The sequence below is a fragment of the Pteronotus mesoamericanus genome, unplaced genomic scaffold (assembly GCF_021234165.1).
Source record: "Pteronotus mesoamericanus isolate MK-2021 breed Mesoamerican mustached bat unplaced genomic scaffold, CSHL_Meso_final scaffold_54, whole genome shotgun sequence".
NCBI lineage: Eukaryota > Metazoa > Chordata > Mammalia > Chiroptera > Mormoopidae > Pteronotus > Pteronotus mesoamericanus.
Window position 1 is genome coordinate 55488896 of NW_026555321.1, and position 27434 is coordinate 55516329.

General features: G+C 39.0%; 1 protein-coding gene across 9 annotated transcripts in view; it reads right to left on the bottom strand.

Moving 5' to 3' along the window:
* Positions 1 to 776: 776 nt before the first annotated feature.
* Positions 777 to 27434, bottom strand: part of FOXP1 (forkhead box P1) — a 601776-nt gene continuing 575118 nt past the window's right edge. For 7 of the 9 annotated variants that reach the window (XM_054595428.1, XM_054595430.1, XM_054595425.1 and 4 more), the window contains 7 exons: positions 18229 to 18430; positions 18050 to 18129; positions 17349 to 17450; positions 13561 to 13682; positions 11717 to 11786; positions 6790 to 6956; positions 777 to 1401 (listed from right to left, as the gene is read on the bottom strand). In XM_054595428.1, coding sequence (XP_054451403.1) covers positions 1257 to 1401; positions 6790 to 6956; positions 11717 to 11786; positions 13561 to 13682; positions 17349 to 17450; positions 18050 to 18129; positions 18229 to 18430 — 888 coding nt within the window. In that variant the 3' untranslated portion in view covers positions 777 to 1256. The remainder of the gene's footprint in view (positions 1402 to 6789; positions 6957 to 11716; positions 11787 to 13560; positions 13683 to 17348; positions 17451 to 18049; positions 18130 to 18228; positions 18431 to 27434) is intronic. The other 2 variants (XM_054595431.1, XM_054595432.1) reach the window with 2 other exon arrangements.

Below are 27434 nucleotides of genomic sequence, written 5' to 3' on the forward strand. Positions count from 1 at the left end.
AGTACCACTACAACCACCTCCTCTTTCAGCAAAGTTTCTCAGGGAAGCCAGCTTTTTGGCCATTTTGCAAACAAAGCAACCCACACTGGTTTAACATGGCTCATCACGACTTGGTTCCATGAAGGTGAGCCTTCCACAGCCAGACTGTCAGTCTAATGATTATGAGATTTTTTTTTTTTTGGAGGCTGCTGCCTGTGGTCCCTACTGCTGGTAAGACGCTGTGGCATTTAAGAATGGTGGTAGCTGTAAAAAAAGAGGAAAATCTGAAACAATCCCTTCTACTTTGTAGAATGAATCTGCATTGCTCCTAGAGTGTGTCTATTTTTTTTTTCTGTCATTCATTCTCTTTCTAGCAGGACTTCACATCTGTGTGAGAGGACCTTCATGTGTAGAGTGCAGCATTTGGGACCTTTTTGAAAAAGACCAAAACGGAATGTTTTCCGACTTTAGAGAAAATGTGGTGATGTCTGAAGGGAAATGGAATGAGTGACAGAAAACTACAAACAAGAAATGACATTCAGCTTTGTATAATAAAAACACCTATTAACATTCATCACAAGATACAGAAAACTTTAAGCCTCCAAGAGGCCGTGGGCCCAAGAGGAGGCCTGAGGTCAGAACTTAAAATGGTATAGTAGAAGCAAGAAAAAAAAAGCAATACATTAAAAAGTTTGGGATAATTATTTTAACCCCTCCCCCCAATACACACACACACACACACACAAAGGCCTTCCCCATCCCAACTGGAAGCAAAAAAAAAAAAAAAAAAAAGAGAGAGAGAGAGAGTAAAAGGCAGTGATAATCAACATGCAGTACTGTGCAAATAGGTTGTCCACTGGAATCCTTAAATTCTGGGCAGAGGCTTGTTCTGCAGCGTAGGTGCACATGCTCAGTTGGGTGTCCTCAGGCTCCAACGTCGGCAGGACTGCAGTTCAAAGTCTGCTGCTAAAAGTGAATCAGTTTAGCAAATTTACAACAGATGTTGACTGTTTAAGAGAGGAAAATCCCAAGTACCAAACAAGTCCGTCCAATGCACAGAGTACAAATTCCTTTTTTCAACAAAAAGTAGAAAAATCAAAAATACTCCCAAATGGGATTCTTGATGGCACTAAGAGTTAACACATTTCAGAGTTGTCAAAATGTAGCGAAACTCCTCCAGACTGTACAACAAATGGAGAACAATTTCACTGCTCACTTTTGACGTTTTGTTTTGCTTTTTCCCAATCTTTATTCTTGGGATTGGCCTGCCCAGATGTTCACTCCATGTCCTCATTTACTGGTTCGTCTTCGTAATCTCTGTCGTGGTCAAAATCTGGACTATGGTTGGCTGTTGTCACTAAGGATAAAGGCCCTTCAGCTTCCTCTGGATCGAGGGGCTCTTCTTTGACGTGCACAGGATGCCTGGAAATACAAGAAGAGGTTCATTGAGAGAAATTCCCAGTCCAATGCAATTTAGCTCTTTTGGGCAATACAAAAGCACACTCTAGGACAGCACTGTCCAACACAGTAGCCACTAGCCACATGTGGCTATTTAAATTATAATTAATTAAAACTTAATACAATTTAAAATTCAGTCTCTCAGCTGCACTGACCACATTTCAGATGTTCAATGGCCACAGGTGGCTAAGGCTACCATGCTGAACAGCACGGAGGCAGACATTTCTACCATCACAGAAAGTTCTTTTCATGGTGCTGCTCTAGAATGACTTGTCTCTGGACAGAAACAGGCCCCTTCCTCAATGGTGCTCTCAGACTTCACTGCGCACTCCAATCACAGGAGGATCTTGTTAAAATGCAGAAAGTGACTCAGAAGATCTGGGGTGGGACCCGAGACTCCGAACCTCTAGTAAGCTCCCAGGCGACGCTGCTGGTCCAAGGACCACACTTTAGAGTGCCGGAAAACAGGCTCTGCCATGGCATCCTGGGTGGATGAATGCAAACCTTTAAATAATTATGTGAACTAAGAATCTGTAAGACAACGGCGGTTTGTGGGGACCACGGAATGCAGGAGGCTGGGTAATCACAGCTCGCTGAGTGTTCTGCTTTGCTCGTTAACATGCAGAACCTGTGAAAGAACTCTCCCGAGACCGACCCCAAGCGAGGTTCTATCATTAATCAACTTCAAGCAAACACAGCAAAGAGACACCATGATACATGCTTGAAACTCCAAATTAATGCATATTTTTACAAACTGTCAATAAGGCAAGAAAAGCCCTGCCAGGAAACACAAACGAAAAGGAAGAGGCTCCCTCAACACAACAATATGATAAGAAAGCAGAGCCCCAATCAGAATAATAACGCTGTCAGCTGTAAACAAGGCAGAACATGAGGCTGGCTGCTAGTGGCCACCGGGACGTGGGCCCTGCAAGGAGATCTGCCAACTGCCTCATTATGGACTGAGCAGGGTTCAGCCTAAGGGGCCCCTCAGGGATCACAGGACACCACTCTGATAACAATTGAGAAATGTTGTTCGTAAATCATATTTACAACCAACTCTTTGCAAATACAAATTACTTTCTGTTACAGGGCTTTTGATATGTAAAAGAATCATTCAAGTTAAACCGGGCCCCATTGCTGGGACACGCTGCAGAAGGAAGGATTTTTAATTGACATTATCAAGTATTAGTAATAAGAAGTGTTACTGGGGATGGCTTGCTTCCTAAATAATTGATGCTGTATGCAAACCCTGAAGGCCACTTGAACCATTTAAAAACAAACAGGCGTGCTTTGGACTGCCCTTGACAATGTAAACCTTCACAAAACAAATTGACTCTAAAATTAGCACAGCCTAGAGACTTTTTGGGAGTAGATGTTAGGATAAATAGCTTTTTAAAAACCATGCCCATATTCTTAAAAACTATTTGCAAAACAAAGTACACCCAAATTGTGTAACAGCACACCTTACTAGTTGTGCTTTACGTACTTTTCCTTTTTTAATGGTGCTATTTATCTGTGTTTCTACAGTGAGACCCAGGACTGGCTATGTATTTTGCAGAGCCCTGTGTAAAGTGAAACTGTGCTTCAAAATTTAGTAAGAAATTCAAGATGGAGACAGTCTTACGCATGGGAACCTGTGCAACTGCCTACAAGAATGCCTGGAAAGTCAACCCTGGCAGGATCCCCTATATTCTTTTGGGAAGAATTAGCTGCATTGATTATTATTATTTCTTAAAAAAAAAAAAGTCACCCATAATCCCAAATTAGTGGAGGTGTTTTGTTTTTGCCTATCTTCTCCATTAGAGGTCATATTTTTATATCCTGTAAACACAGCAGGAACACAATAGTTTATTTTGCTACCTTTACAGTTATAATTTTTATGGCTATGTGAGATACCATTAATGTGTTGACACATTAGCACCCTAATACTCAAGAGTTTGTGACTGTCTTTTTTTCTTTCCCATCTCTTCTGCTATTTGTACATACAACGATGACTTTTATCCATTAATCTTTCTACTTCTGTTGATTTACCTCTTTAGGATAAATTTCTAAGAATGTAATTTAAGTTAAGAGCAAAGACCAAAACATCCTTATGGTTAGGAGTCACTGTGATATTAATTTCCAAAGGGGTTCTATCAATTTAAACTCAACCTCACTGGCACCAAGGATTACTTTTTAAAAATGTCGCTTAGCAGGTATAAGGGAAACTCAGGTTACCTTAAATTGGGTTTTTGGGATTACTGACAACAGTGTACATTTCTTTTTTTTTTTGTTTCGTATTTTCACTATTGAGAATTGTAAACTCATAAACTACTGCCTTCTTCACTAATCACACGGTTGTGACTAATTGGATAAAAATGTGTCTTGTGTTTTACTTTGCTATATACTGAGGTTCAAATGTAGTTTTTCAACATTTTCCTAGTTTTGTTTTTTAAACAATTAGATTTATTCTTCTTTTCTGGTTTATAAATCTGAATTTGATGATGTGAAATGAAAAGAGGATATGGGAAAGAGGGCATGGGAATTCCTAGAAGAAATCAAATAGTCATAATGAAATTCTTACTTCATCGTTTTTAGGCTTTGACAAATAATTTGCTGGGCAAAACAATTAAAGAAATACAAATCCGATACCGATAAGCACCCCCCAACAGAGTGCACATTAGGGAGTATTTTGTCATCCCTCCCTTCAACAGTTGTAGCCAAACTTCATTAAGATTATTACTATCACAAAGACACAAGTAATGACCCTATCGCACTGGGCTCAAGCCCAGTGCCAAATGCAGAGTGGGTCCCCAACAAATATTAACTGAAGAGATCTGCTGTGTGACAACCTGACAACACAGCCAGAGATGAAATCCAGATCCCCAAGTGTGGCAAATGCAGTCATACAGACAGACACACAGTGCTCAGACAATAAAAGAGAATGGATCTCTGTGCAAGATACACGCCTGGTAAGATATTATGCTTCACACATGCCCATGTGTCTCCTAGAAACTGGAGCTGCAGGACGCGCCGTCTTCTCTTGCAGGTCAAACTCCCCACACCCACACCCACCCCCTCTCTTTCTCCAACTCCTACTTCCTAAAGGGCTACTAGTGAATAGCTGTAAAACCACACATTTCCCGTCTTACATCCCAGTAATTCCTTTGTTTAGCCACTCTGGGAACACAAGAGTTTGTAACTAAAGCTGACTGGTGTTTAAAGGCATTGTGTTCCCAGGGTACCTGCACACCTTGGAGTATTTTGCTTTGTAGCTCCTTTAGCTCCTATCAGGATAAAAGTGTAATGCCCCGAAGCTATAATTATATGACGACTTTCTAGGGTTTCAAAAGAGAAACAAAATGTAACAGTATATGAGTGTCACAGAAACGGTAAGAACGAAGAGTTCTGTTTCTACACCAGCCATTAGCTAGGCTACGGTACTAACAAGGTCCTTTAAGCCTTGCTATAAGATTTACAGATTGATTTATTCCAATAGACTGGAACAGTTAAGAAACAATTTGCATCATAGCAGGGTAATGCATATTGGACAAGAATGGAAACTATGTCATTAGAGAATTTACTTAATGGAAATACGGGGTCAAAAAGAGTAACAATCTATGACACTGACAGCAGGCACAGGGGCCATGCTGTTGACACAGGGTTATATTTAGCAAACAGTGTGAACCTGCACGATTTGAGTAAAAAAAATCATATGCATTTTGATGACTTTATGTGAGGTGTCTTTTATTTAGGTGTCTTTTCTTTTAAGTAGTTGAAACCTTCATTTTGTTAAAAATTATGCTGACTGCTGTAAAACATGGTTTCTGGTAATACTGGGGTTAATTCAAAGTTGTTAAACAAATTAACTTTATAGTGACTTTATCTTGTACAGCAAAATTAACATCACTCTAAAATGCTGCCTGAGGTTTTTATCCAGATATATTTTTTTTTCCTTTTTTAAGTGATCCTTTATACTAAATAATAGGAATATACATCAACTAAGTCTTGGACTTCATACGGATTATGAGAAACAGTATATTTTCCACTCAGTAACATCAGATATTTTTGCTCTAATGAGGATTTCTTGAAGTAGCTTATATAGCAATTTACATTTGCTCTGAACTTCCTTGATGTCTGAGTAAAAACTCCTGTCATGACAATGATTTAAAGATGAACATGAGTGTGGTAATGATCAAGTCAGAAACACTATGTTGCTTTAGAAAGCATGATATATGGGAATATCTTTTAGAATAACGTGGAGTAAATGCTCAGAGGCCATTCATATAAACTAAAAACCATTTCCATCTTTAAAAATCATAAATTCAAATGCTAAATAGTCAAATTTCAGATTCCTTCAAACCCACCAATTACCCTGGCAAGGGGCATTTTTTCTTTGTCATTAGATGCCAATACATTCTGTTCCTAATCGTTACAGGTCATATTTTCCGTTCCTATTGCTCAAATAATCTTAATATAAGATGTTGATTCGTAATTCAGAAGACTGTATGGACGAGCAGCTTATTCTAAGAGCTGACAGTATGCAAACACTGAGCTAGTTTATTCCTTTAAAGTGGGCATAGCTGTGCGGACACTTGCTAAAAGGAAGACTCATTCTACAGCGGCCTCCTACCCCCTGCAAATGCAATTATTTGGGAGAGCGTGGTTTCTCTTCTCTTTTGACATTTTCCTGGGAGGCAGGGAGCTGTTACAGGCCCACCTGTTCCCTCCATGACACACCCACAGGGGACCACAGCCTTTCCAGTGGTTTGCCTGGTCCTGGGGACATTCGCATTCAGCACAGACAACCATCACCCCTCACTTCATTCTGTTATGTGTATGCTCATTACACTGCCGTCTGCTGCTAGAATGCTTCTATTAATTTTCCTTTTGATATTTTAAGAGCAATCTATAAATCATGCTGCCTTTCATTTGTGCCATCATTAATGGTTGGTAATAATGATCTGGCACTATGCTCACGGTTAAGCTTATCACACAAGCAGGTAAACAAGCATCCTTTTTCTCCCTGCTAGGATCAGCATGCCTGCGAGAAGAACAAACCACAAACTTTTTCAGAGTGATGCATACTAATTTTAAGAGGACAAGGTAAGGTGGCTTAAATAATGGCCTGAGATGCGAAGCAGAGGGTAACATCCATTTTACTGCAGTGTGCACTTAAAGGCTGCATGAAGCCGTCGCTTTTATGGGAACATTACAAAATGATGCAGAGCTAAATGTTTCCAGAAATACTGGGTTGTAGAAAGTCAAATATTACAGAAAAAGTGTAAAGGTGGCCACAGACTGGCTTGTGTGCACATAAAACAGGAAGACTAGAATCTGAAAGTGGAGTTCTTCTGCGTGGACAGTACTCACACAGCTTGCACAGGGGATCTGCCTGGACTGCTGTCGCTCTCGTTGCTGTTGGTATGCTCCATTGCCCCGTTCAGCTCTTCCCGCATGGCGCTGGCTAAGTTGCCCAGAGTGGGATTTCCCATGGAAGCGGTAGTGTATAGAGGTATACTATTCTCAGCCATCGAAGCCTGCCATCAACCAAGAGAAAATTTATGAAGATGTAGTGTGCGCATAGAGAGGGAAGCTATTAATTACAGGTGTATTCGACAGTCTCCAGTTTCAGTTCATTGTACTGTGGTTGGCAAATTCAAGTTTCTAATAGAGTGAGACAGATTTTGCTTTAAAAGTAAGACTTGTGGTGCAAGTCCCAAGCCTGGTTTCAAAGAGCTAGCTGGGGGGCCAGTGGGAAAGGCAAAGCACGTGGGGAGGGGGCCTCTATTCAGCCCTGCTGGTTAGAGTCGCATGGCTCAGACAAGGTGATCTAATAATGAGGTTTATGTCTGATGCCTTTTTTCAAGAGCAACTGAATATTTCCAGATCACAGGGAAATATAATGGAATTTTCATTTCTTTATCCACTTTGATGACTCCAGTATTGGATATTAGAGATTTGATCAGATTATTCTGGCTGCAGAGCTCAAACTTATGAGAATTTCCATAAACATTTACTTCATAGAACCTATAGAAGAGGAAGAGTCTATAGAATTGGAATCAGTTTTTATCTCCCCCAATCATTTCTGTTTTAATGATACTGAATTCGTTTAGTGCAGTTTGAGACAACTGGTTGAAGGTAATACCATGCAATCTTTCAGACTCAGATCAGACCAATCACCTAGAATTTTAGGACAATACATACATACATACATACATACATACATACATACATACATAAATCCCTGCCACAAGGAAGCTCTAAATCGTCTTTCTTTTGGGTAACTTAAGTCGATATATACTGAGGGTGACAAAATCAGTCCAAATGAGTGTTTGCAAAAAAAAGTGTGGAAATGAAAATAAACAAGTCCTGAACTCTATAGTGGAATACTGTTCACTTTGTATCATACTGCATTAGAATAAAATGACCACCCAGTCTGAAATGCAGAAAACAGTCAAATATGTTACTGGACTAAAGTCTCTATATTGTTTCATTTGGGTAGTGATTATGACCCAGCAACTTTTCATTTTATTAAAGAGGACATACTTCCGAAAACTGGCAGTTGCAATTAGACCAAGATTTATCAAAACTGTCCTCTTGTAGGCCACACTATGCCTGGTTGTCCATCCTAATGAGGAAAAATTATTGTCTGCAAGACAATCTGGCATGTGACTTCAATTGGCCCGTCATGCAGAGTCCAAGCTATTCTAGAAATCCTGGTTCTAGACAGAAAGAAAAAACCAAAAATGAAGAAAGGACGGGTGCAAAACCAGGCTACAGGGAACCTGCCTATTATGATAATCACAGTCTCACTCACTGTACAAATGCCAAAGCCTGAAATGCCTTCTGGATTCAAGCCCCATGTTAGAAGAATTGTACATACCTAACCTAGCATTGGCTAATGGACTATTTCAAAGCCAGACCCCCTGCAAGCCCACAGCTTTTCCTTCTCTCCACTTCAAAATTTATATAACTACCTTTCTTTTAAAAAGTGGGATTTTTATTTCCAAAATGAGTGAACTCATTTTGGTGAACAGCAAATTTGAACATTTGTGATTTTCCTGCAGTTCGTCAAATAATTTGCATCTAGTACTTTTTCAGCAAATCTCTTGTATTTGCAGTAATACATTTTTTTGTTTTTTGGCAGAGTGAAAAGCAGGAGTGTTTGCAAGGCGTGTGTGGTGTGTACTTGCATGAGTGCACAAACTGCAGCTGGATAAGCATCTTAACTGCCTTTGTTTGAGGCCACACAATGGTCATGCCTCTCCAGGTCACAAAAGCTCTGCTAGGACTATCATCTGAACCGCTTTCCCTAAAAATACCACAAGATCAGCTCTCACTAACTCATTTCACTATTACATAGTCAGAATGTGGTAAAAGTCGGGCCAATCTCTACCTTGGTATTTTAGCAGCTACTGAAGACAAAAATCGAGAAATAAAAATAAAATTGAGATGTTTTTGAGAATGTGCTTTTTGGGATGAGGCAACCCAAATCCCAACTCAATGGGATGAGCATATGGACAAGGCAACCTTCTTGTGGTGATTTGTTCCCCTTGGCTCTCCACGTGTTCTAGGTCGAGGCCATTTCTGATTGGGATTGCATCATAAAACATGGGCAGAGACCCAAAAGCCATAGTGGTGAAAGGCATCTAAAAGGCAAGCACTTACACTGACACCTTGGTTCTCAAAAAAGAAAAACATGTGTGAAGAAACCCAGCATTGCCCCTTTAAACAATGATCCATGGGCTGCAAATAGGAACTGGTGCCTGATACACAATAGACCGCTTGGACATTCTTTGTTGAATGAGTGATCTAAGCAACCCATCCAAGGTTAGAAAAATTTTCACCAACTGCTTATGCCTAAACAAGGGGTTCCTTTTGTAGTTGATGTCCACTTAAGGAACAGCTGGGCAACAATTTTTATGATGGACTTAACTGTATACATGGTCCTGTGCACAGTACGTGGTTTCATACCAAAGTGGCACCTCTGCCAAAAAAACGAAGGTGCTTAAGTCATGGTGCTAAAGTCCATTAAGTCCCATTGCTCCTGGAATGTGAACCACTCTGAGATCCCTAGGAGAAAGGCAATCTATAAATATGAAGCTTTACAGTTACCCTTAGTTACTACACTTTTTCAAAGCATAATGCAATCTGTCCCAAGTCCAATGTTTTATTTCTGTAGTGGATTCTGCTGTCCTATTTTATATATTGTTCATCATGCATTATGTTACTCTAGTAATACTTTAAAGATGTTATTCCACTATTATTTTTACTTGTCTTGAAAAATGGAAATGGGCAATAATGGAAAGGAAGATCTGCTGGTAGAATCTTTATTTAATTTGCACAGCAGAAAGTTTCCTTATGAGACTGTCTACGGACCATGGATCCAAAGGGACAGAGGACGGGGAAAAGACCACTCCTCAACATGAAATCAGTATATCAACTGATTTACCTTACTTCATTATGGACATAAAGTGTTCTTGGAAAGCTGCAGCTGCATTTTGGGCTCTCACTGAAAACAAGGAAAAGGTGCAGAGGGTGCAGAAAACAAATGTTTTAAAGATGAAACTTGAACAGCTATGCAATGATAGAACATTCTACTTGAAATTAGTTACACAGTTAAGGGAATCCAGAGGATAAAGGATCACTGCCCTTTTTTTTTTTTAACCCTTTCCGCCTCATGAATGTAAAAATGTGCTTGTAATCTTAACACTATTCTAGATTGAGCAGAGCAGCCTTTAAATTCACACTTCACAAGACTTCAGGGAAAATAAATTACTAATGAACGGTATTTACAGAGGTGGCATCTAAGCGTGCTTTCATTTGCTTTTCTAAAGTAACGGTGTAAACTACAAGTAATTAAAAAAAATGCAGAGAGTGGTTCCTCCTAGTAAATTTGGGTCAGGCTAAGACTAAATAAGTATAATTACTGAAAAGCTAAGTTCAGTGAATTTGCCTCTGCACTGAAACTATGTAAAAAGCATGTCATCCATTCTTGGGAGCCTGAAGCCTCAGCTGAGTGATCTGGGGAAACAATTTTGTGTGATGCAGAGTAGGTGCTCAATAAATATTTGTTTAATGAGTAGCAAAGCCATCATTATCTCCTCTTTAATCCACCCTGTTCCCATAATGCCAAGTATCTCAACCATTCTTTCACTATCATCCTGTAAAGAGCCTTTTTTAGACTCTTGCTCCTCTATCCGTGCTGTCCCCTCATGAAGTCTGAATATCTGTTTATGTACTATGGCCTGCTGGAGGGGGCACAAGACACTGTAATAGCTAAGTACCAATTTTAGGGCAACGCGGCCCCCATTAAGAATGCATGCTGAGAAGGTCTGCAATAGTATTAGGTTATGTATGTCAGATCTATCTATAGGATATGTCATCTAAAAGTTACCAAGAGTCCCTAGGCCTGTGTTCTAGAACAATGTAGGCAGGGTCAAAATCAATCAGGACCACTGGCCACAGGGGCAGCCAACCCGTGAACTCGTGAATTAGGCTTGAATACTACCTAGGTGCTGCTTCAATCTTCTTGTGGACTTACAAAATGGCTTTACTACTTGGTGACTAAGGAGCACAGTAAGTAAAAGGCTTGCAAGATGCAGACACTGCCCTGGTAACTCATACTAGTGCGGTAATCTCCCTCCTGCCCAGCACTGAGGTTGTCCCCGCCAGGTACCACTGTTTCCTGCCCTGGGCTTGCTTTGTCAGTAGGTGAAGTTCTGTGTGCTCACTACGCGATCTGAGCTATCTGCGGGAATCCTACAGAGTTTTCTTCAACACCTCTAGTGTTTAAATAAAAACAGTTTACTATTACAGAGCCAACCAAACCCAGACATCCACCATCTCCCACCCCAGACAGAAGATGCTAAAATAGATTTTAAAAGAAGAAATAAAAAGCTCAGCTTTCCCTTTAAGCCTGTGAACAATAGAAGGTCACGTGATCCAGTGGCCTATCATCCAGCACATTAATAGCTGTGCTAGAGTAATTACACTTGTGGTATTTTTGCCTCAAGTGAAATTCTGAAATAAGAGGATGGAAATTATGATACTGCTGATAAATATTAATAAGTGAACTTTTAATTTTTTTGCCACAATATTCAAAATGCTAAGCATCCTGCTAATGCTGAAGCAGCCGATGTGTTTGCCTCCAGGGAGGACGATGCTTTGTGCACTTAAGAAAAAAGTTTAACGGAATTAAAATTTAATATCTAATTAGAGTGAGGCTAATATATTTTGAAATGAGTGGGGGAGACATGTGCCTCTGCTGCATATTCGGGACAGCCGTTAATCTTACCTGTAAAGCCGCATTGAGAGGTGTGCAGTAGGCGTGGCTGCTCTGCATGTTTTTAATGAGAGAAGGATTACTGCACAAGAAAAAGAAAAAAAACTCCAAGTTAAATGCAAGCAACTCCTGAGCTCCCCGCTAGGTTTTCTTTAAACTTACTGGTAACCTTCCAAATCAGAAATTTCCCCCACTATCAAAACCGAAGAGAAGTTAGGTTTTCTCAGTATCGCCTGGCTTTATTGCGCTGGTCTGTGTGAACTTCTCCGGAAATACAGATTACGCTCTTCAAGGAAACTGCATGTAAAATTCTGGCTTAATTAATGGTCACTCCCTCCACTGAAGAATTTTTGTATCAAAATAGTGACCTCTCTGCCAATCTGTAACAGCTTCCTTACTCTCACAGGAAAGCAGAAGCAGCATCCTGGCTAGGGGGCTAGGGAGTCAGGGAGGTGACCGCAGCATTTCTGGGGATGAACTGGCACAATCTTGGCTCTTACATCTCTCCATGATTTGAACTGTAGAGTTATTGCTAGGGATATGGCATGGCGGCTCCTAATGAGGATCTCAAAGGCATGTTTTTGCCAAAGGAAAAGAGAGAGAAGGGTGTGCAGGAAGAGGGTCAATGCTAAGGAAGGCAGGAGGTCGGGCTGAAGCTTTTCTGGCACAGCCAAATCTGGGAGGGTATGAGGATATACATACAGTTTTTTGTATGAGAATATTTGATACCATGTCCACTAACTGAAGACAAGACACTGTTTTAAGAAAATCTCTAACCTAAGAGGGAAAATGCCAAATAATCAGAGGAATACTGTGGGAAGGGAGTGGCTTCCAGTAGTAAAGGACCTACATTTACTGGAGGTGTTTAAAGGAACTATATGTGCTGTTATCCATTTCTTTCCTAAGCTTGAAGCATTTTAATCAAACATTTCACTAATTTTACATTATTATACTAAGCAAAAATAAGAAGAAATTTACCCAATTAAATATACATATTAACTCAAAATAAAAACTTCCTTTTTACTTGGAGAAATTATGAGTCACACAGAAATATTTAGTTACAGGCTCCCCATAAGCTGCTGAATCAAAAGATAACCAGTATGTGCATTAAAGACGTCAAAAAAGCATTATTCAAGGCACTGGTGTTCCACAGAGAAACGAGAGAGATACATGTACAAATCATACAATTCAGTTCCGTTGCAGAAAGCTGTGGCACTGCTTCTTGGTGAAATGCAAAACTACATGGGATGAGTCAACCATGCAAAGCCAAAGCAACAGCAGAAAAAAAAAACAAAAGCAAGTAAAGGCTCTTACTGTGCGACAAGCTCGTCAAAGTTTTCATCGGGGCAGTATTTGCGAGGACGGCCTCGTTGAATATGGCGGCCACGTTTAAACTCTTCGTCATCAACTGTCCAAAAGGACCCAAACTCATCCTCTACTCTGACAAAGCACTTATGCAGTGAGAGGTTGGTGCGAATGGCACCCTGGGATAGGAGCAGCAGCAAAGGAGATGAGGTGGCAACAAAAGGAGACGGGGTTGGGGGTAGAACAGACATCCAATACAGGGAACAGGAAAAAGAAAATAAAATGCAATAAGCATAAGCAAATGGTTTGTGAGGGTTAATATGCATTGCCACCTAAAAGCTACTAGCATGTGATGCAACAAAGACTGGCAAGCAGGGCGGGGACTGGTGGGCATACAAAACAGGAGGGATGAAATGCTTTTTTGCTTCCCTTAACTGAGACAACGTGAGACCAGTCCTTTGGTCTAACACCATCTAGCAGCCAAAGCTTCTACGTTACACTTGTTAGCACAATCCGAGCTGGGCTGAGAAGTTCAAACACGGTGGACGTACCCACTGATCTTTTGTGGCCTTCGTTTTTGGAACTCTACTTCATCCACTGTCCATACTGCCCCTTTAACGTTTTCTACTCGCACAAAACACTTGTGAAGACTAAGATTATGACGCACTGCATTCTGCAGCAAGTATAAAAGAGAGAACATTTACATTTTCTATAAGAAAAGACTCCAAAAACAGCAGTAAATTCAGCCTAACAGTCCACATTTGTAAAACCACCCCCAAGAGCTATAGCAACCACCCCCGTTGCTTCTTTCTTGTGGTCAAGAGCGCCTTTTCCAAAAGCAAAGGTAAAAAACCCAAAACCATAAATTAATTGTACTTTGGCATTTTAGTCTAGTGTAATCTCTGCTCATAGTGATCCAGAAGAAAAAAAATTTTTAATATGCACATAAGCTTAAAACAGATACCACAGTAGAAGTCTGAAAATACTGTTAATATGATTTTGAAAATAAGCAAACGTAAGCATAAAACTGTGCCTTTAAATTCACTTACCTCCCATAAAGAGGGCAGTTTGTTTCTATTTTGTAAGCCATTAAAGATGAAGACTCAGTTATTACTGTTCTATATATTTTGTTCTTGTTCTTTTTGTTTATTAAAGTTTTGGCTTTAAAATCTTCTATGGGTTTTCTCAGATTTATTAAGAAGAAATCTAAATTGGATTTTAGCATTGAGAGTACCACTTCCTGCAGCTGACAGAAGCAGGGGTGAAATGCCCCCCAATGGATCAGTATCCATCATCAAGCTATGTCTTACCTTCCAGAATCTATATAGAAATTGGCCCTTATTTATGGGCAAGTACCTTAATTAACTAAGAAAGTGCCAAAGGAACATATGAGTAGAATTCTCAATGGGAAGATGATGATATTCCTGCATTAATGGTTTCTACAGACACATGTTTCTTTCTTATGGTTAAAAAAAAAAGTCATCTCTGTTCATTCCTAAGCAGAGACCCTTGACATCTATAATCTATCAGAAAGAAGGATCTCAACTGAGGGGTGAAAAGCTTCTAACGTCTCATGTCTCCTTTGAATTTCAGGAAAACCCACGACCCTTACTGGATGAAATAACAAGCATTTCTTTAGTCCTCCTGATTAAACTTATTGATCTGGACTCAAAATTAGACATAAGGACATTACAAAGAGGCACATGTAATTTACTCAAACGTTCTTCTTATAGGGAACATGCAGGTGACAGTGGGCATGAGAAGTTGATGCATACATCGCACTTCATATACCCTGCTTCAAGCTCCTTATTCAATTCCACTAAAATTGCTATTGCTCAGACATTTTGCAGCCCTCCCCTTCTACCACCTGCAATATTTCCTCTCTAAATTAGCCTTCAAATGACAAATCTTAGTATTTTGAGAGGGGTTTCAATTTTTGAATGATCACCATTGGTGACTCTGAGGAGTCAAACTAAATAATAATGAATTTTTTCTTTTCCGATATGGAATATGTAGACGATAAAGAGACCAGTTTTATTACATGGCCTGCCTGATGAACCTGCTCCCAAGGAGAATACACACGATGAATTCTAGAGGATCTTTCTCAGCATAACTGGGGTAGGTTCAAGACACCCCAGGTGATGGTGAAAGGACACCCTGATTCACAGACAGGTTTGCTAGCTTTGCATGAAAACAAAACTCTCTGAAAAACATTTGGCATGTTATAATTGTACTTGGTAAGACCAATTTCTTTGTATATAAACTGTAGTCTGGTCTCTAAATTAAGTAAAACTATTTTTTATACTGTTCACAAGTACAGTACAAGGATGCTAAGCATCCACTCTTATCTCTTAGAACAATACTGAGGAGGTTGAAATAAAGAAATACATCCAAATTTCATTTTCAAAAACCAGACTGAACATGGATACATACAAGAGACATAACTGGGAAAGAAATTCACATGTCCTCTCATCTTAATCAGTTTGATGTTTTAGAATAAGCAGCAAAATGTACAAAACTGAAAAGATTTAAAGAAGCCATGTTTGGAAGAAAGGATGCTTTAGATGTGTCCAAACTACATGGCCATGTAAATAAAGATGTAAGGTCAAAACTTAAGTTTTGTATTCAAAGATGTTGTGAATACACCTAAGCACAAGCAACTAGAAATCAAGGGTTTCCCCAAAAGATGAATACGCTCTTTTTGGTCATCACTTCAACTGGGAACTTCATCTTTTGTCTAAGATCATAATACAAATAAGGACATGTAGAGGAGATTATACACATTGATGAGTCATTAAGTACTTCATTTTGGATTATTTATATTAACAATACTTTTTTCTCCAGTTTGCACAACTGAAAAAGTTAAAACTAAAGATCTGAGCTTAAATATCATATTCAAAACTGATAATTATTTGTAAATGTGATTATTTGCTACTTATAAAAGGTAATTTGAAGAAAATGTTTGCTTTATGCTATACTGTCTACATTTTGAAAAGTATTCATAGCTAAACACCTTTGTATTTTACCTCCCAAGGCAGGTGGAGGAAGAGGGTGGAATTTTAAACACAGGTTCCCTTCAGTGCCCATGTGTCTTAATGGAACGAATAAAGACATTTGAGGCCATATAGATACCAATAGCTCTGTAAATTTGATGAATTAATTCTATGGTTATATTCATTTTCTTTTAAAATGCTAATTTACCAAGAATGTGAGGGAGGAAATATGATTTGTTTTTGCTTGTGTTTTTCTCCCATATAAAATTAAGGAAATAACAAGAAAGACATTTATTTTATGCAAAACAAAATTTCCTTGCACCCTCTGATTAATCCCTATCTTATTTAAAACAATGACATGTAAAAATATCCTAAAATATTTTCATTTTAAATGTACCTAAATGTTTTAGGATTTAGGGAGTATAAGAATTTTAGGTAGTAAAAATGAAAAACAAAACAAAAACAAAACCAAACCAAAAGTCACAAATATTCTATTGTTCCTGCCTTCTTGTACACCAATATTAGAAACTAAGAAATTGAAAGTGGGGAAATTACAAAAAATTGCGAGAGCTTCATCTAACACAATGGAATAAATACTAACAGAATCTATGAACCAATTGCTGAACTGAGAATGAGGCATGTCATGTGACTGCATGCTTTGTTGGGGGTACCCAACATGGACCTGTGGAATTTGACCTGTTTTAAGGCAAATGGAGTTGAAGTGAAGTTACATAATTCCGAAACTACTTTTCTTTCCCAGAATATCTATGAATCTCTAACGAACAGTCTCTTGACTTAAAAAACCTAAAAATTCAATAAAGTATTGTATTTTCCTGTAATAACTCCCATGTACAGTGCTGGAACTTGGATTGCAAAGCTTCCTTCACTAATTGGGTTAAGGAGATTTTATACAACCAATGAAAGTTATGTCAAGTTTGATCATTTCTCCTGGTCCTTAATGGCATAACAAAAGTTACCTACACATCACTGCAAATACTGGTGGTGGCTAAAGACATAAAAGCACGAGGTTTGTGTTAAGTAGCCGGACCACCTCAAAAGGAGGGCAACAGTGCCACCTGCTCCTTTGTCCTACATGTTCCAACCAGCGGGAGATGATTTGATTGGATGGTCCATCCAAATTTCTGATGCTACTGTAATGGGAGTCTTCCAACCCAGTGTTTTAACCACAATGGAACTATTTTCTCAAGCAAATATTACTATAAATTAGACTCTTTGAGTGGATCAAAAAATGTAAATGTAACTTACAACAAGTACATTTTTTCCCCAACACACTCTCTTCTATAAATGGTAAGATACCTTTTAAACAGGCCTGCAAGAAAGCTTACCTTCCATGTGGCTGCATTGCGTCGAAAGTAAGCAAACATTCGTGTGAACCAGTTATAGATTTCATTTAGTGTTAGCTGCTTTTCTGGAGATTCAAGAATGGCCTGTGAAGCCAAAGTAACAGAAGAAGGTAATTTATGACCAAATCAGCAGTACTGTCATTATACAGTTTCTTGCAAATATAAAATAACCATGATTCAGAGCTAAGTCCTAAGAAAGGTTTTACAAAATGATCTCAGATTAATGGTTGTATTTAACAGTTCAATAGCAAAATTCAAAATGAAATTATCTAATTGTTTGGAGTTCTTATTTCTGTTTCCATACAGAAATATTAATTTATTAGTCATTCATAAAGCAGAATCAAAGAGAAATGCAAAACATTTCACTAGCTGATTAAAGCTCAGTAATTATTTAGAGCTCAGATTAATTCTAGGGATCAGAGATTACTGTAGCTTGTGATAATTGACTTGCCATCTTTAAACAGGCTCATTTTCACTGTTGTGTGAAATGAATTTCCTAATAATCACATCATATTGTAATACTTAATCAAAAGCAATTATGTTATATATTTCAGTTTTAAAAAACCTTATAGACAAGGTTTTAGCATGCCTGCATTCTAAATGGTTTTAAATCTACTCCATCAACATATCCATGTACATGTACTTCTTTTGATATAATTTCACATAATGTGTTATTTACTTACCTGCCTAATTAAGGATGCATATGTAAATGGTGGTCTAACTTCTGCATTCTTATAAAATTCTTGGTTCTGCGCAATATCTGCTAAGTAAGAATCATTGTCTTGTTAATGATCACATTTGAGGTTGGTCTACAAAAATTGCATATTGCTTTTTTACATGAGGCAAAAGTAAGAGTATCTACCTGAAGAAATGGGCACGTTGTATTTGTCTGAGTACCGCCTGCGGATGGGTCCCACCGTGTGCATGCTGGTGGTGGTGATGACGGAGGGTCCTTGGGTGACGGGAGTGATGGGGGCAGTTGGGGTAGTTGGAGTATGAGGTAGGCTCTGTGGAGAAGCCTCTGATGCAGATTTAGAGAGTGTGACACTTGATACCAGATTCAGCTGTGAGGAAAAGAACAATTCTTAGAAGATCTTCAAAAACAAACAAACAAACAAACAAACAAACAAACAAACAAGAAAACCCCCAGAACAACCAGGAAAGCATCTAAAATCTAGCAGGGATAATACAGAGGGCATGCCTGGCTAGTTTTATTTCTTTAAGTAGATGTTTCTAATCCACTGAAATATGAGGTGAGTTCCTATGTAAACATAACTCACTCAGCAGTGAGCTGGGATTTGTTGGTATAGACCTGAACTCTGCAACGAGACTTTTTGCAATGTGCTAGCACAAGTGAGGAGCTGTTTTCCATTTAATTTTTAATAGGAAAAAAAAAACCTTTCATTTTAATGAATTTAAATTTAGCCACGTGTCAGCAAGTGCCTACCACAGTGCACAGCGCCGAGAACAGCTACTAAAATTCACAATGAAATGTCTTGGATGGGAACTACTACAAGTATGTCTGGCCTGTGACTGAATTGAAACAAGTTGTATTGATCCAGTAAGCTGTCATTTTGTCCTCTTGGCCAGGAAAGACTAATCTTCGAGCTTTATGTGTAATCTTCATTACTCTACCAAATATAGGACTGGAATCTATTAATTTAATAAGGATATAGCATATGAGAGATATGGAACTATAACATTTTTGTTGATTTTTTTCCCCCTTCAAGTTATAAATGTTCACCACCAATGTGCAGGGTAGGGCAAAAGTAGGTTTTAGAGTTATTTGTATGGAAAATAATACAGTAATTCATAAATAATAATACAAGAAGAAACTCTGTGTTTCACAAACAACTGTAAACCTACTTTTGTTGCACTCTATTGGAATAATCTATTGTATCAAGTAAGAGAAGGAATACTGTTTATTTGAAGTAATACAGAGAAAAATCAATAGTACTGTTTTGATTCTTTCTTTGTGCCTGTCAATTTAACTTTCACCCTGAAGCACTACCCTAATTAACACTGGAAAAAGAGGTTTGTCCTCTCACCCCCCTTTCCCAAATCTGTTGTTACAGAAATGTTAAGTCTGGCTGTGCTGAAGAACTTGATCATTTTCAACATACTTATTACACTTTACACAGAATTGCTAACTCAGATACATACAGTTGGCCCAAATCCAAGAAACTTCAGCAGAACAGGCTTATGTGATAACATTTTTTCAGGCCATATTTCAAATCACTTAACAAAATAAGACTGTTTCACCATCACAATAGTCCTAGTACAAGGCTTTATTTGTGGAAGGTATTCAAAATGAGATTCCTCTGAGATCATAATCAACAGACTTATTAAAAGAGAGTTCCAATTTATTGAGACGACTCAACCTTGCTCATACTCTAGTAATGAAAAAGGCCATGAGAAACTTCTCTGCCTGACATGTTTAGAGTAATTCCATAAAAGGGCAATAAATCTGAAGAAAAAGAAAGATCAAATATCGTTAGGAAAATATTAATGGGAAAATGTAAACATGGTGTTGGAAACTGAATGCTGGGTTGCCAGCTTTTAGTTGTGCTTTCTCTTTTATGCTCCCCTTCCCCTGAAACGGTGACTCTGACAACAGAGGACCCCTGACCCATACTCCTATGCCTGAGAAGAACAAGCTAAGGACACTGTACTGCTCTGAAAAATCCCCAGGCAAGGTGGGGAGGTGCTGGGAGGAACTGCTTTATCAGTGCTGGGAACCTGACTTCATGACATACATCTGCAAACTCAGTGCTTGCAGTTGAGAGTAGCAGCCATGGAATAGAGCAACAGAGGAGGCTGCAGAGAAGGCAAGCGGTAAGGTTAGGGCTCTTCTTTGCCTCGAACCTTTATCACTGACCACACGCAGAAATCATGTATAAGCATCAGCTTATTCAATGAGTCAAGGAAATAAGTGCATGAAAGGCTAACACTCATAAATATATAGCTCTTAAAATTCAGAGGTGGCTGCACCTAAGAATATCAGAATATTCTGGAAAGTCATGGATACCACATATAAAAACCAAGCTGTAAACTACTTGTCTCTGTGTGGTTTTCACTTAGTTCTCATACCATAACTAACACTTGAGACGTTATTACTCATATTTTATAGATACGCAAACTGGGGCTCATGAGAGATTAAATAACTTGCCCATATTCACAACCTGGACCCAAAGTCAAACATGTGCTTGTGAGCCTGGGCCTTTTGCATAATCATCTTCTTATGCCCAGTTAATGAGAAACAAACTAACAAACAAACAAAAAACTTTAAAAAAATCCAACAATTTCATTTTTCTGTAGGCTCATTTTTTGGGAAGGATTCCTGCTTCTAAATGACATTCAGTAAACATTCCTGAGCAAATATGAGGCCTCTGATACTAAACAGAGCATGCACTGCTGCCCTTGGAGAGCTTACCATCAAATGAAGGCACTGCTCCAAGGAAAACATGCCAACCACCATCAAACAATTCTGAAGACTAACTTGACTTTCTGGCTTCTCTTTTCAGGTTACAGACATTACCCTAAACACCATGACTTTCTTAAAAATGTTATGAAATTTTAATATAAATACAACATCCATAAAAAATGTGTGCTCTTTTCCAGTTTTGTGGTAAAGATCACCAAGTCTACTGGGTTCTACTCTAGTTGCCAAAAACCAAAACTCATGTAAACACTCAGGAAATGAAAACCATGTCTGGTGCTCAAAGGCAACAGTAACAGACAAGTCACATAGGACGATGACAAAAATGCAAAAAGAATCTGACTCTCACAGCTTTTACAAAGATCTCAACACTTGGACTGTTGCTACCAAAACAGCAGTGAAAAATAAAACCCCTCCAGGTTACCATGATCCACGAAGAAATACAGTAGAATTTTATGGAGGCTTTTGAACATCAGTAGCAATAAACATTTAGGCAGAAGAGAGCAGAGAGGAGGCTTCCCAGGCTTGACAAATGACACCGTGATCCACACCCACTGCTGGGCTGTCTCTAATAAGCCACAGAGGAAGCAGCCAATCTGAGCTAATTACCAGATAAAAATGTATTGTAAGGACTCTAATTAGGAGATGCGGATGGAGTTGATCTAATGATTAAATGCTGCATTTGACTGACCCCACCATCGATGTGCAGTGGTGCAAGATGTCACTGGAATATTTTGTAGAAACAGTAATTTTATTTCAAGGAGGGGTGGCAGTAATATTTGTAATGATGGCTATGAGGTAAACTAATTAAAAGACAGTTCCTAGAGGAAGAGGGTGGCTGAGAGCAGCTGTGGCCATTCCAACACCAAATGCCAAGTCTCAATAGAGGGACTGCAGTCAAGTGGAAAATTTCTGCCTGACCTCTGCCCTTGCTATTAATTTGCAGGAAGACTAATGACACATATACATATTCCCACAAAATTGTTCTAATTGCTAATTTGCCAAAGGAGCCCATATTCCAAATTAAACATGACTGCAGCCTGTGAGAGAAGAGAGAACAAAAGGCTGTAAACTCCAAACAGAGGGTGCTCTGCTGCTCAAGATCATTTGAAGGCTGAACCAACAAGTTAATGAAATGTCAACCTTGTCAACTGCAATAGAAGTTTCTTAACTTCTAAACTTTTGTTCGACGATCACATGCTTGTCTTGAGGAGAAGCCATCTTGCAGAGGAAGGTCACGAGGGACAGATGTGACGAGGAAGGGGAAGGGTTCAAAACAGGCTGTGTTCAAATTTGCTCTTTTAATTAAGGTCTGTCTGAACACATTGGACAAAAAGAATTAATTACAGACGCAGAACAGAAGAGCAAATCAGGAACTGTGTGGGTTTTGCTATAATCTTGAAATATTCATCTTCACTGTAAACTATTAAAGCTTAATATAATCATCAATTTGAAATGAAAGCATATGTACTTCGTGGTTCTGACTATAGTTACGGTTTCAAAAGATAATTTCTTCTGGGGAATGGCGCAGGAAGGGAATGGACTGGGAGGGTTTCTCTTCCTATTTTTCTTATTGTGTTCATTTTCTATTTAAAAAGAAGTTGCTAAGTTTAGAAAAGTCAGTAACTCTGATATTTTCTACATGGCAAGTTTCCACCATGTGATGATTTGGGCAAAGATAATCTCTTTGAAACTGTGGCCAAAAGTGAAATTCTTATGTCACCTAAAATTGCTGTAGGATTTTATTTTTTAAAATTTATGTGTGCTCTTGACCATCGTTACGGAAGGACTGTCCCGGAAATCTTACCAGCCCAGCTATTGTAACTGTCTCATTACCTAATATTCTGCTTAGCCTTTGTGCAAAAATCAATCTTTACTTTTTAAACAGTAACCTCCTCTTTCTTTTAAAGATGATGAGTCATTCGCATTTAAAAAAAAATAAACAAACCGCTGATGCAAACCCGGACAGAAACAGACTTGTCATCAAGTATTCCCATAAGAACTCATTTTTATTTTTGTTTGTGCTCTTGTCTCACATGAGAACAGATTCTGAGAACAAAAGACAATCCTGAAACCAAAGCTCCAAGGGACCTCACTGCTTAGAAGGGGTTTTCAGGCTCACAGAACTCATGTTTCTGCTGTTGGTTTTACTGGCCTGAGCAACGTCAAGTCCTGCTATAACTGTGATGGAGTTTCTCAAAATGAATCACTCATGTTCGTCCAGAGATGGCCTTTCTGAGGCTGAAGGGACATCCCTAGACTGTGGGAGGCTCGGACGTGATGACAGCGGGAGGCTTTTGTTACCAGCCTTTGCCTTCCTTTGCCATCTCAGCCTGGCCTGGCAACTGTGTTCAAGGGTCTGGTGGGGCTGGTGTCACTGACAGGGACACTCAAAACAAAAACACCGGCACTGAGTTGAAGAGAGGACTTAATGAGAAAGCGTGTATAAAAATAGCTAAGCGTGTCTGCTTGAGAACTTCCTTCTCTGACTGCCTAACACTGTCTCTCGGCCACAGCCCGATGGCATTGGCCCAAAGGGTTGGCTGTTTCTCTAAGAGTTAAAAGACCCCCTTTGCAGACAGGGAGCACTTTGTTTCTGTAGCAGCTAAAACTATTTCAAAACAGTCCTAATTGCTATGGTTAGAGGAAAAGAGGATGTGTAAAAAGGAAAATCCAATACTGCATTTCACTTCAAATATCCCAGTTCCTCTAAGTGTTTTATAACATTTCATCAGGAGGGATATGTGACCTGCACTATAATTACCTGTCCACCAAATCTGAAGGAATGTGGTTTCTCCAGGATCAGGGGTTGTGCTCTGGTGTGGAGAAAAACCCTAAAGCAAGGTGTACTTTTTATGTAGTGAGTATTATAAAGTGTGATTTACAGTATTTTTCTGACATAATGACAGTGAAGTCTTTTAAAAATATCCTTAACAACTTAATAAAGTCGTAACACAGGCACACTTCTTTTGGGTGCTCTGTTTTGTCCTCTGAGTTACTCCTCCCTCCCAGGAAACAGCTCAGCTAATTCTCCATGGAGTACGTATGAAGGCGCTACATTTGGTGTTTACTTTGACAACATTATTGAGTTTGGAACCAAAGAATGTCAATCACACTCATCATGATAGTTTCCTATTGTCCAATTTTTTCACTTTTACTTCTCTTATAATGGAACAGACATGAATCTTTTAAAACTCAAAATACAACAATTTGACTATTCTAAACATAAGTCTAGAAAGGCTTTTTCCATCACACATGCTCAACTGCTAGGACAGTCAGCGGCCCCAGGAAACTCACACCCCCTTCCGTCAGGGCTCAACTTTAACACCGTGAAAAGTAAGAAATGCTTATTTCGTCTGATGCCAACATTACTATTACTTAACTTCCTCCAAGCTGCTTCCCACTACATACCTTCCTCAGAGACACACAGACACATACACCTTTTCTTAGCCCAAGGAATGATTCATGAAGCTGACTTCTTTCCATTCCTTCCTATTTATCTAGGTATCATCTTAGATGTTACTTTGTCCAGAAGTCTTCCTGGACCCCCACCAAAATACTTCAGTGTTCTACTCCCACATAGCACAACACATGCAGTGCGAGTGTGAGTAAGAGATTGTGTATGTGTGTATTTATATGTTAGTTTGTCCCACAAGTCTCCAAACACCTCAGTGGCAGGGATGCTTGTAGCTACTTTACCACTGTTTTTATGCAGCAGGCCAATATATATTTGTTGATGCAATAGCTTGATTTTAACTGCAACTTGCAGTCTCAGTCGTGGGTATAATTATTTTGGACTTGAAAGATTTTACGGAGACCAGGCAAGCATGCTATTGAAGGGGTCCGATGATTAAGAAGACTGTGAACTCTCATTCCAGTTCACCAATACGCACCCAGTGTGGGTGAGCTCAGACCCACTTCTAAACACCTGAGGTCTGTCCCAAGATGAGCATATCCTCTAACTAGCCAAATGTGAAGTCAAGTTCCACAGTACCATCCAGAAGATGCCATCTATGACTTGATGTAAGAGCAATCCAAGAAGGTTTTGGCAGTTCCTTTGATGGAATGAAATGGAGGCTGGTTGGATGACTAGATACAACAAATGACACTTACCACCCAAACGGCATTTAGTGAAAAGCAACATTTATAGCAAAGCATTCTATCACTTAGTAACTACGAATTTAAAAATAAACATGAAGTTCCTTTTAAACAGAAATAGAAAAAACCTCTCAAAGTCACTGTCAAGGCTGTAACATTAAAGTCCCCATCTATGGTTAGATTTGAATCCTGGTGACTGCTTACTTCCAATCAAAGATTCTAGAAGAATATGCATTTGAACGCACACCATGCATTCTATTATTTAAGGTGAAATAAATTAATTATAGGTAAAAGAGAATACTGCACACATTAGACGCAATCGCCAGATAAGCTCTGTTATCACTAAAGTTGAAAGAATCAAGGGTTTGCTATGCGTGTGTGCCCTTTTTTTTTTCTTACCATTTTTGGGGGGCAAGGAGGTATAGACTTATGCAAAACACTACATATGTCTACCTTTTATAATTAATTTCCCCATGCCTCACTTATACATATTTTAATAATTCTTGATTTACAAGATGGTATCTATAATAAAATTTTCTATTTCCCAATAAATGAAAAGGCAGGTTCACTCCAGCAACAGTGTGTCACACAATATCTGCTTGTCAGGCACCAATTTTTACTTCTTACGTGTACGTTAAGGGATAAGGAATTTATAATGCTGCCTGTGAGGGGAACCACTTTTCATACACAAATGTGATCTTTTTATTTTTCAAAGGGTAATACAACAGTACATTTACATAAACTAATCCAAACAATCTATGTATTTGACAATGGCAAACCTCACACAGACGGCCCATTGTTGGTTTACATCTTGGAGTTCTTTATATTGGCTGGTAGTGCTGCCCTAGCTGTCAAAGGTTTGACTTGGACTCTAAATAAATGGTTATAGAAGTGCTGTGCGGCGATATTGAACTTCTTTGCAAAAGAAAACCTGCTGTGTATGAATTCAAAAGCTATTAATTTTTCAGTCAAAAATATTCGTGCCTATTTCTTTTAATAAAGAAATACTGTGCTGAGCTACTAAGAGATAATGTTGACTAGTGGTAGAGAATTTTCAATAGAGCAGTTAAAAATAAATTTAGTAGGAGGTCCCCTTCAAAGTTATAATTTTCAACAATGTAAAACATTTTTTTTAAATACTAATCAAGATAAGTCTCCCTTCCTTGTGCATTTCCCCCAGGACTGCGTTTTCCTGTTCACTGGCTACTCACCGCTGGTCCTCGTGGAGATTCCCCACGGTCCTTCTGAGGCCCATGCGGGCTTACAATTGAGTGCCCCTGGGGTTTGGCAAGTCCTTCTCCAGTTTTATCCTTTTTCCTCCCCTCAAAGAAGACTCATGATCCAAAATAAGTCCGTCCCTAGACTCCAAACATTATTCTGTCATTGTCTTTAATCCATGGAGGAAGCAGAAGACAATCTCATTCTCTCCCTTGTTGCCAGGTTTAAAGACTCACACCCTTCGTCCTCGGAGGAACCGTGTCCCTCCAAATAGAAGCCATATGAATACTTTCAGAGTTTTAAGGTGATTAGTTCCCTAAAGAGTTGGCTATGCCCACTACTGAACTTAGTCATTTCAGGGTCTCCCCATACTGAGCTCACAGTATTTCTAGAATTCTTGTAAAAAGAAGGAATTGTTAGAAGTACCAAGACTAGCACAGTTGACTACTGACCCCACAACATACTGAATGGCCCGTGTTCCCCCCGCCGCCCCGCCCTCTTTTGGCTCCTACACACTCAGTCCTAGAGCTATTTACTGCACAATACAGGGAAAATAAGGGCTTTTTCTGAGTAAAAATGGATGTGCAAAGTGTTAATGATTTTATGTCCCGTATCTCAGTAATGTGTTCCGTTTCAGACATTAATTTTGTCTGCCAACAGCATCCTGGCAGGCTACCATATTTGCTGGTTAATAGTCTGACTCTGTTTTATTTCTATCACCATAAATCATACATATATGGGTGTATGTTTGCTTTATTTATAGAAAAAGTCAGTCCAAACAGATAAACCGATCCTTTGCCATGACGCTGCATCATTGCATGTTGATTGAAATTACCGGTACTAACTATAGATTGTCAACGCTCAATTAATTTTCACACAGTGACTCTGTACAAAATCAAATAAAGGCAGTGTACCTTTAAATTTTACAAATCTTAAAAATCAAGTAGCAAGGCGACTCTATTTTGAATAATCAGTTGAAGGTACTGGATTTTTAGAAATACAAGTATATGAGAAATACAACTGTTAAAGAGATCAATTTAGAAGAAGGAATGAGGCCCAAGGCAGCAGCTGGGAACACCATCCTTCCACTTTGATACTGTCTCTGTGTAGATGGCCCTCCTTGAGGTCAAGTAAAAGGGAACAAGGCAAGAAACAGGGGATTCCTAAAATTAAACAATTATGGGGTACCACATTTGGTTTCTGAATTGTGGAGTCATGTTCACTTCAAACGCTTGAGGTGCACTCCACAATCTAAGCCTCAAGCTACTGTGACGTGTGTTTCCTTCCTGTCACACTCAGACTGGACTACCCTT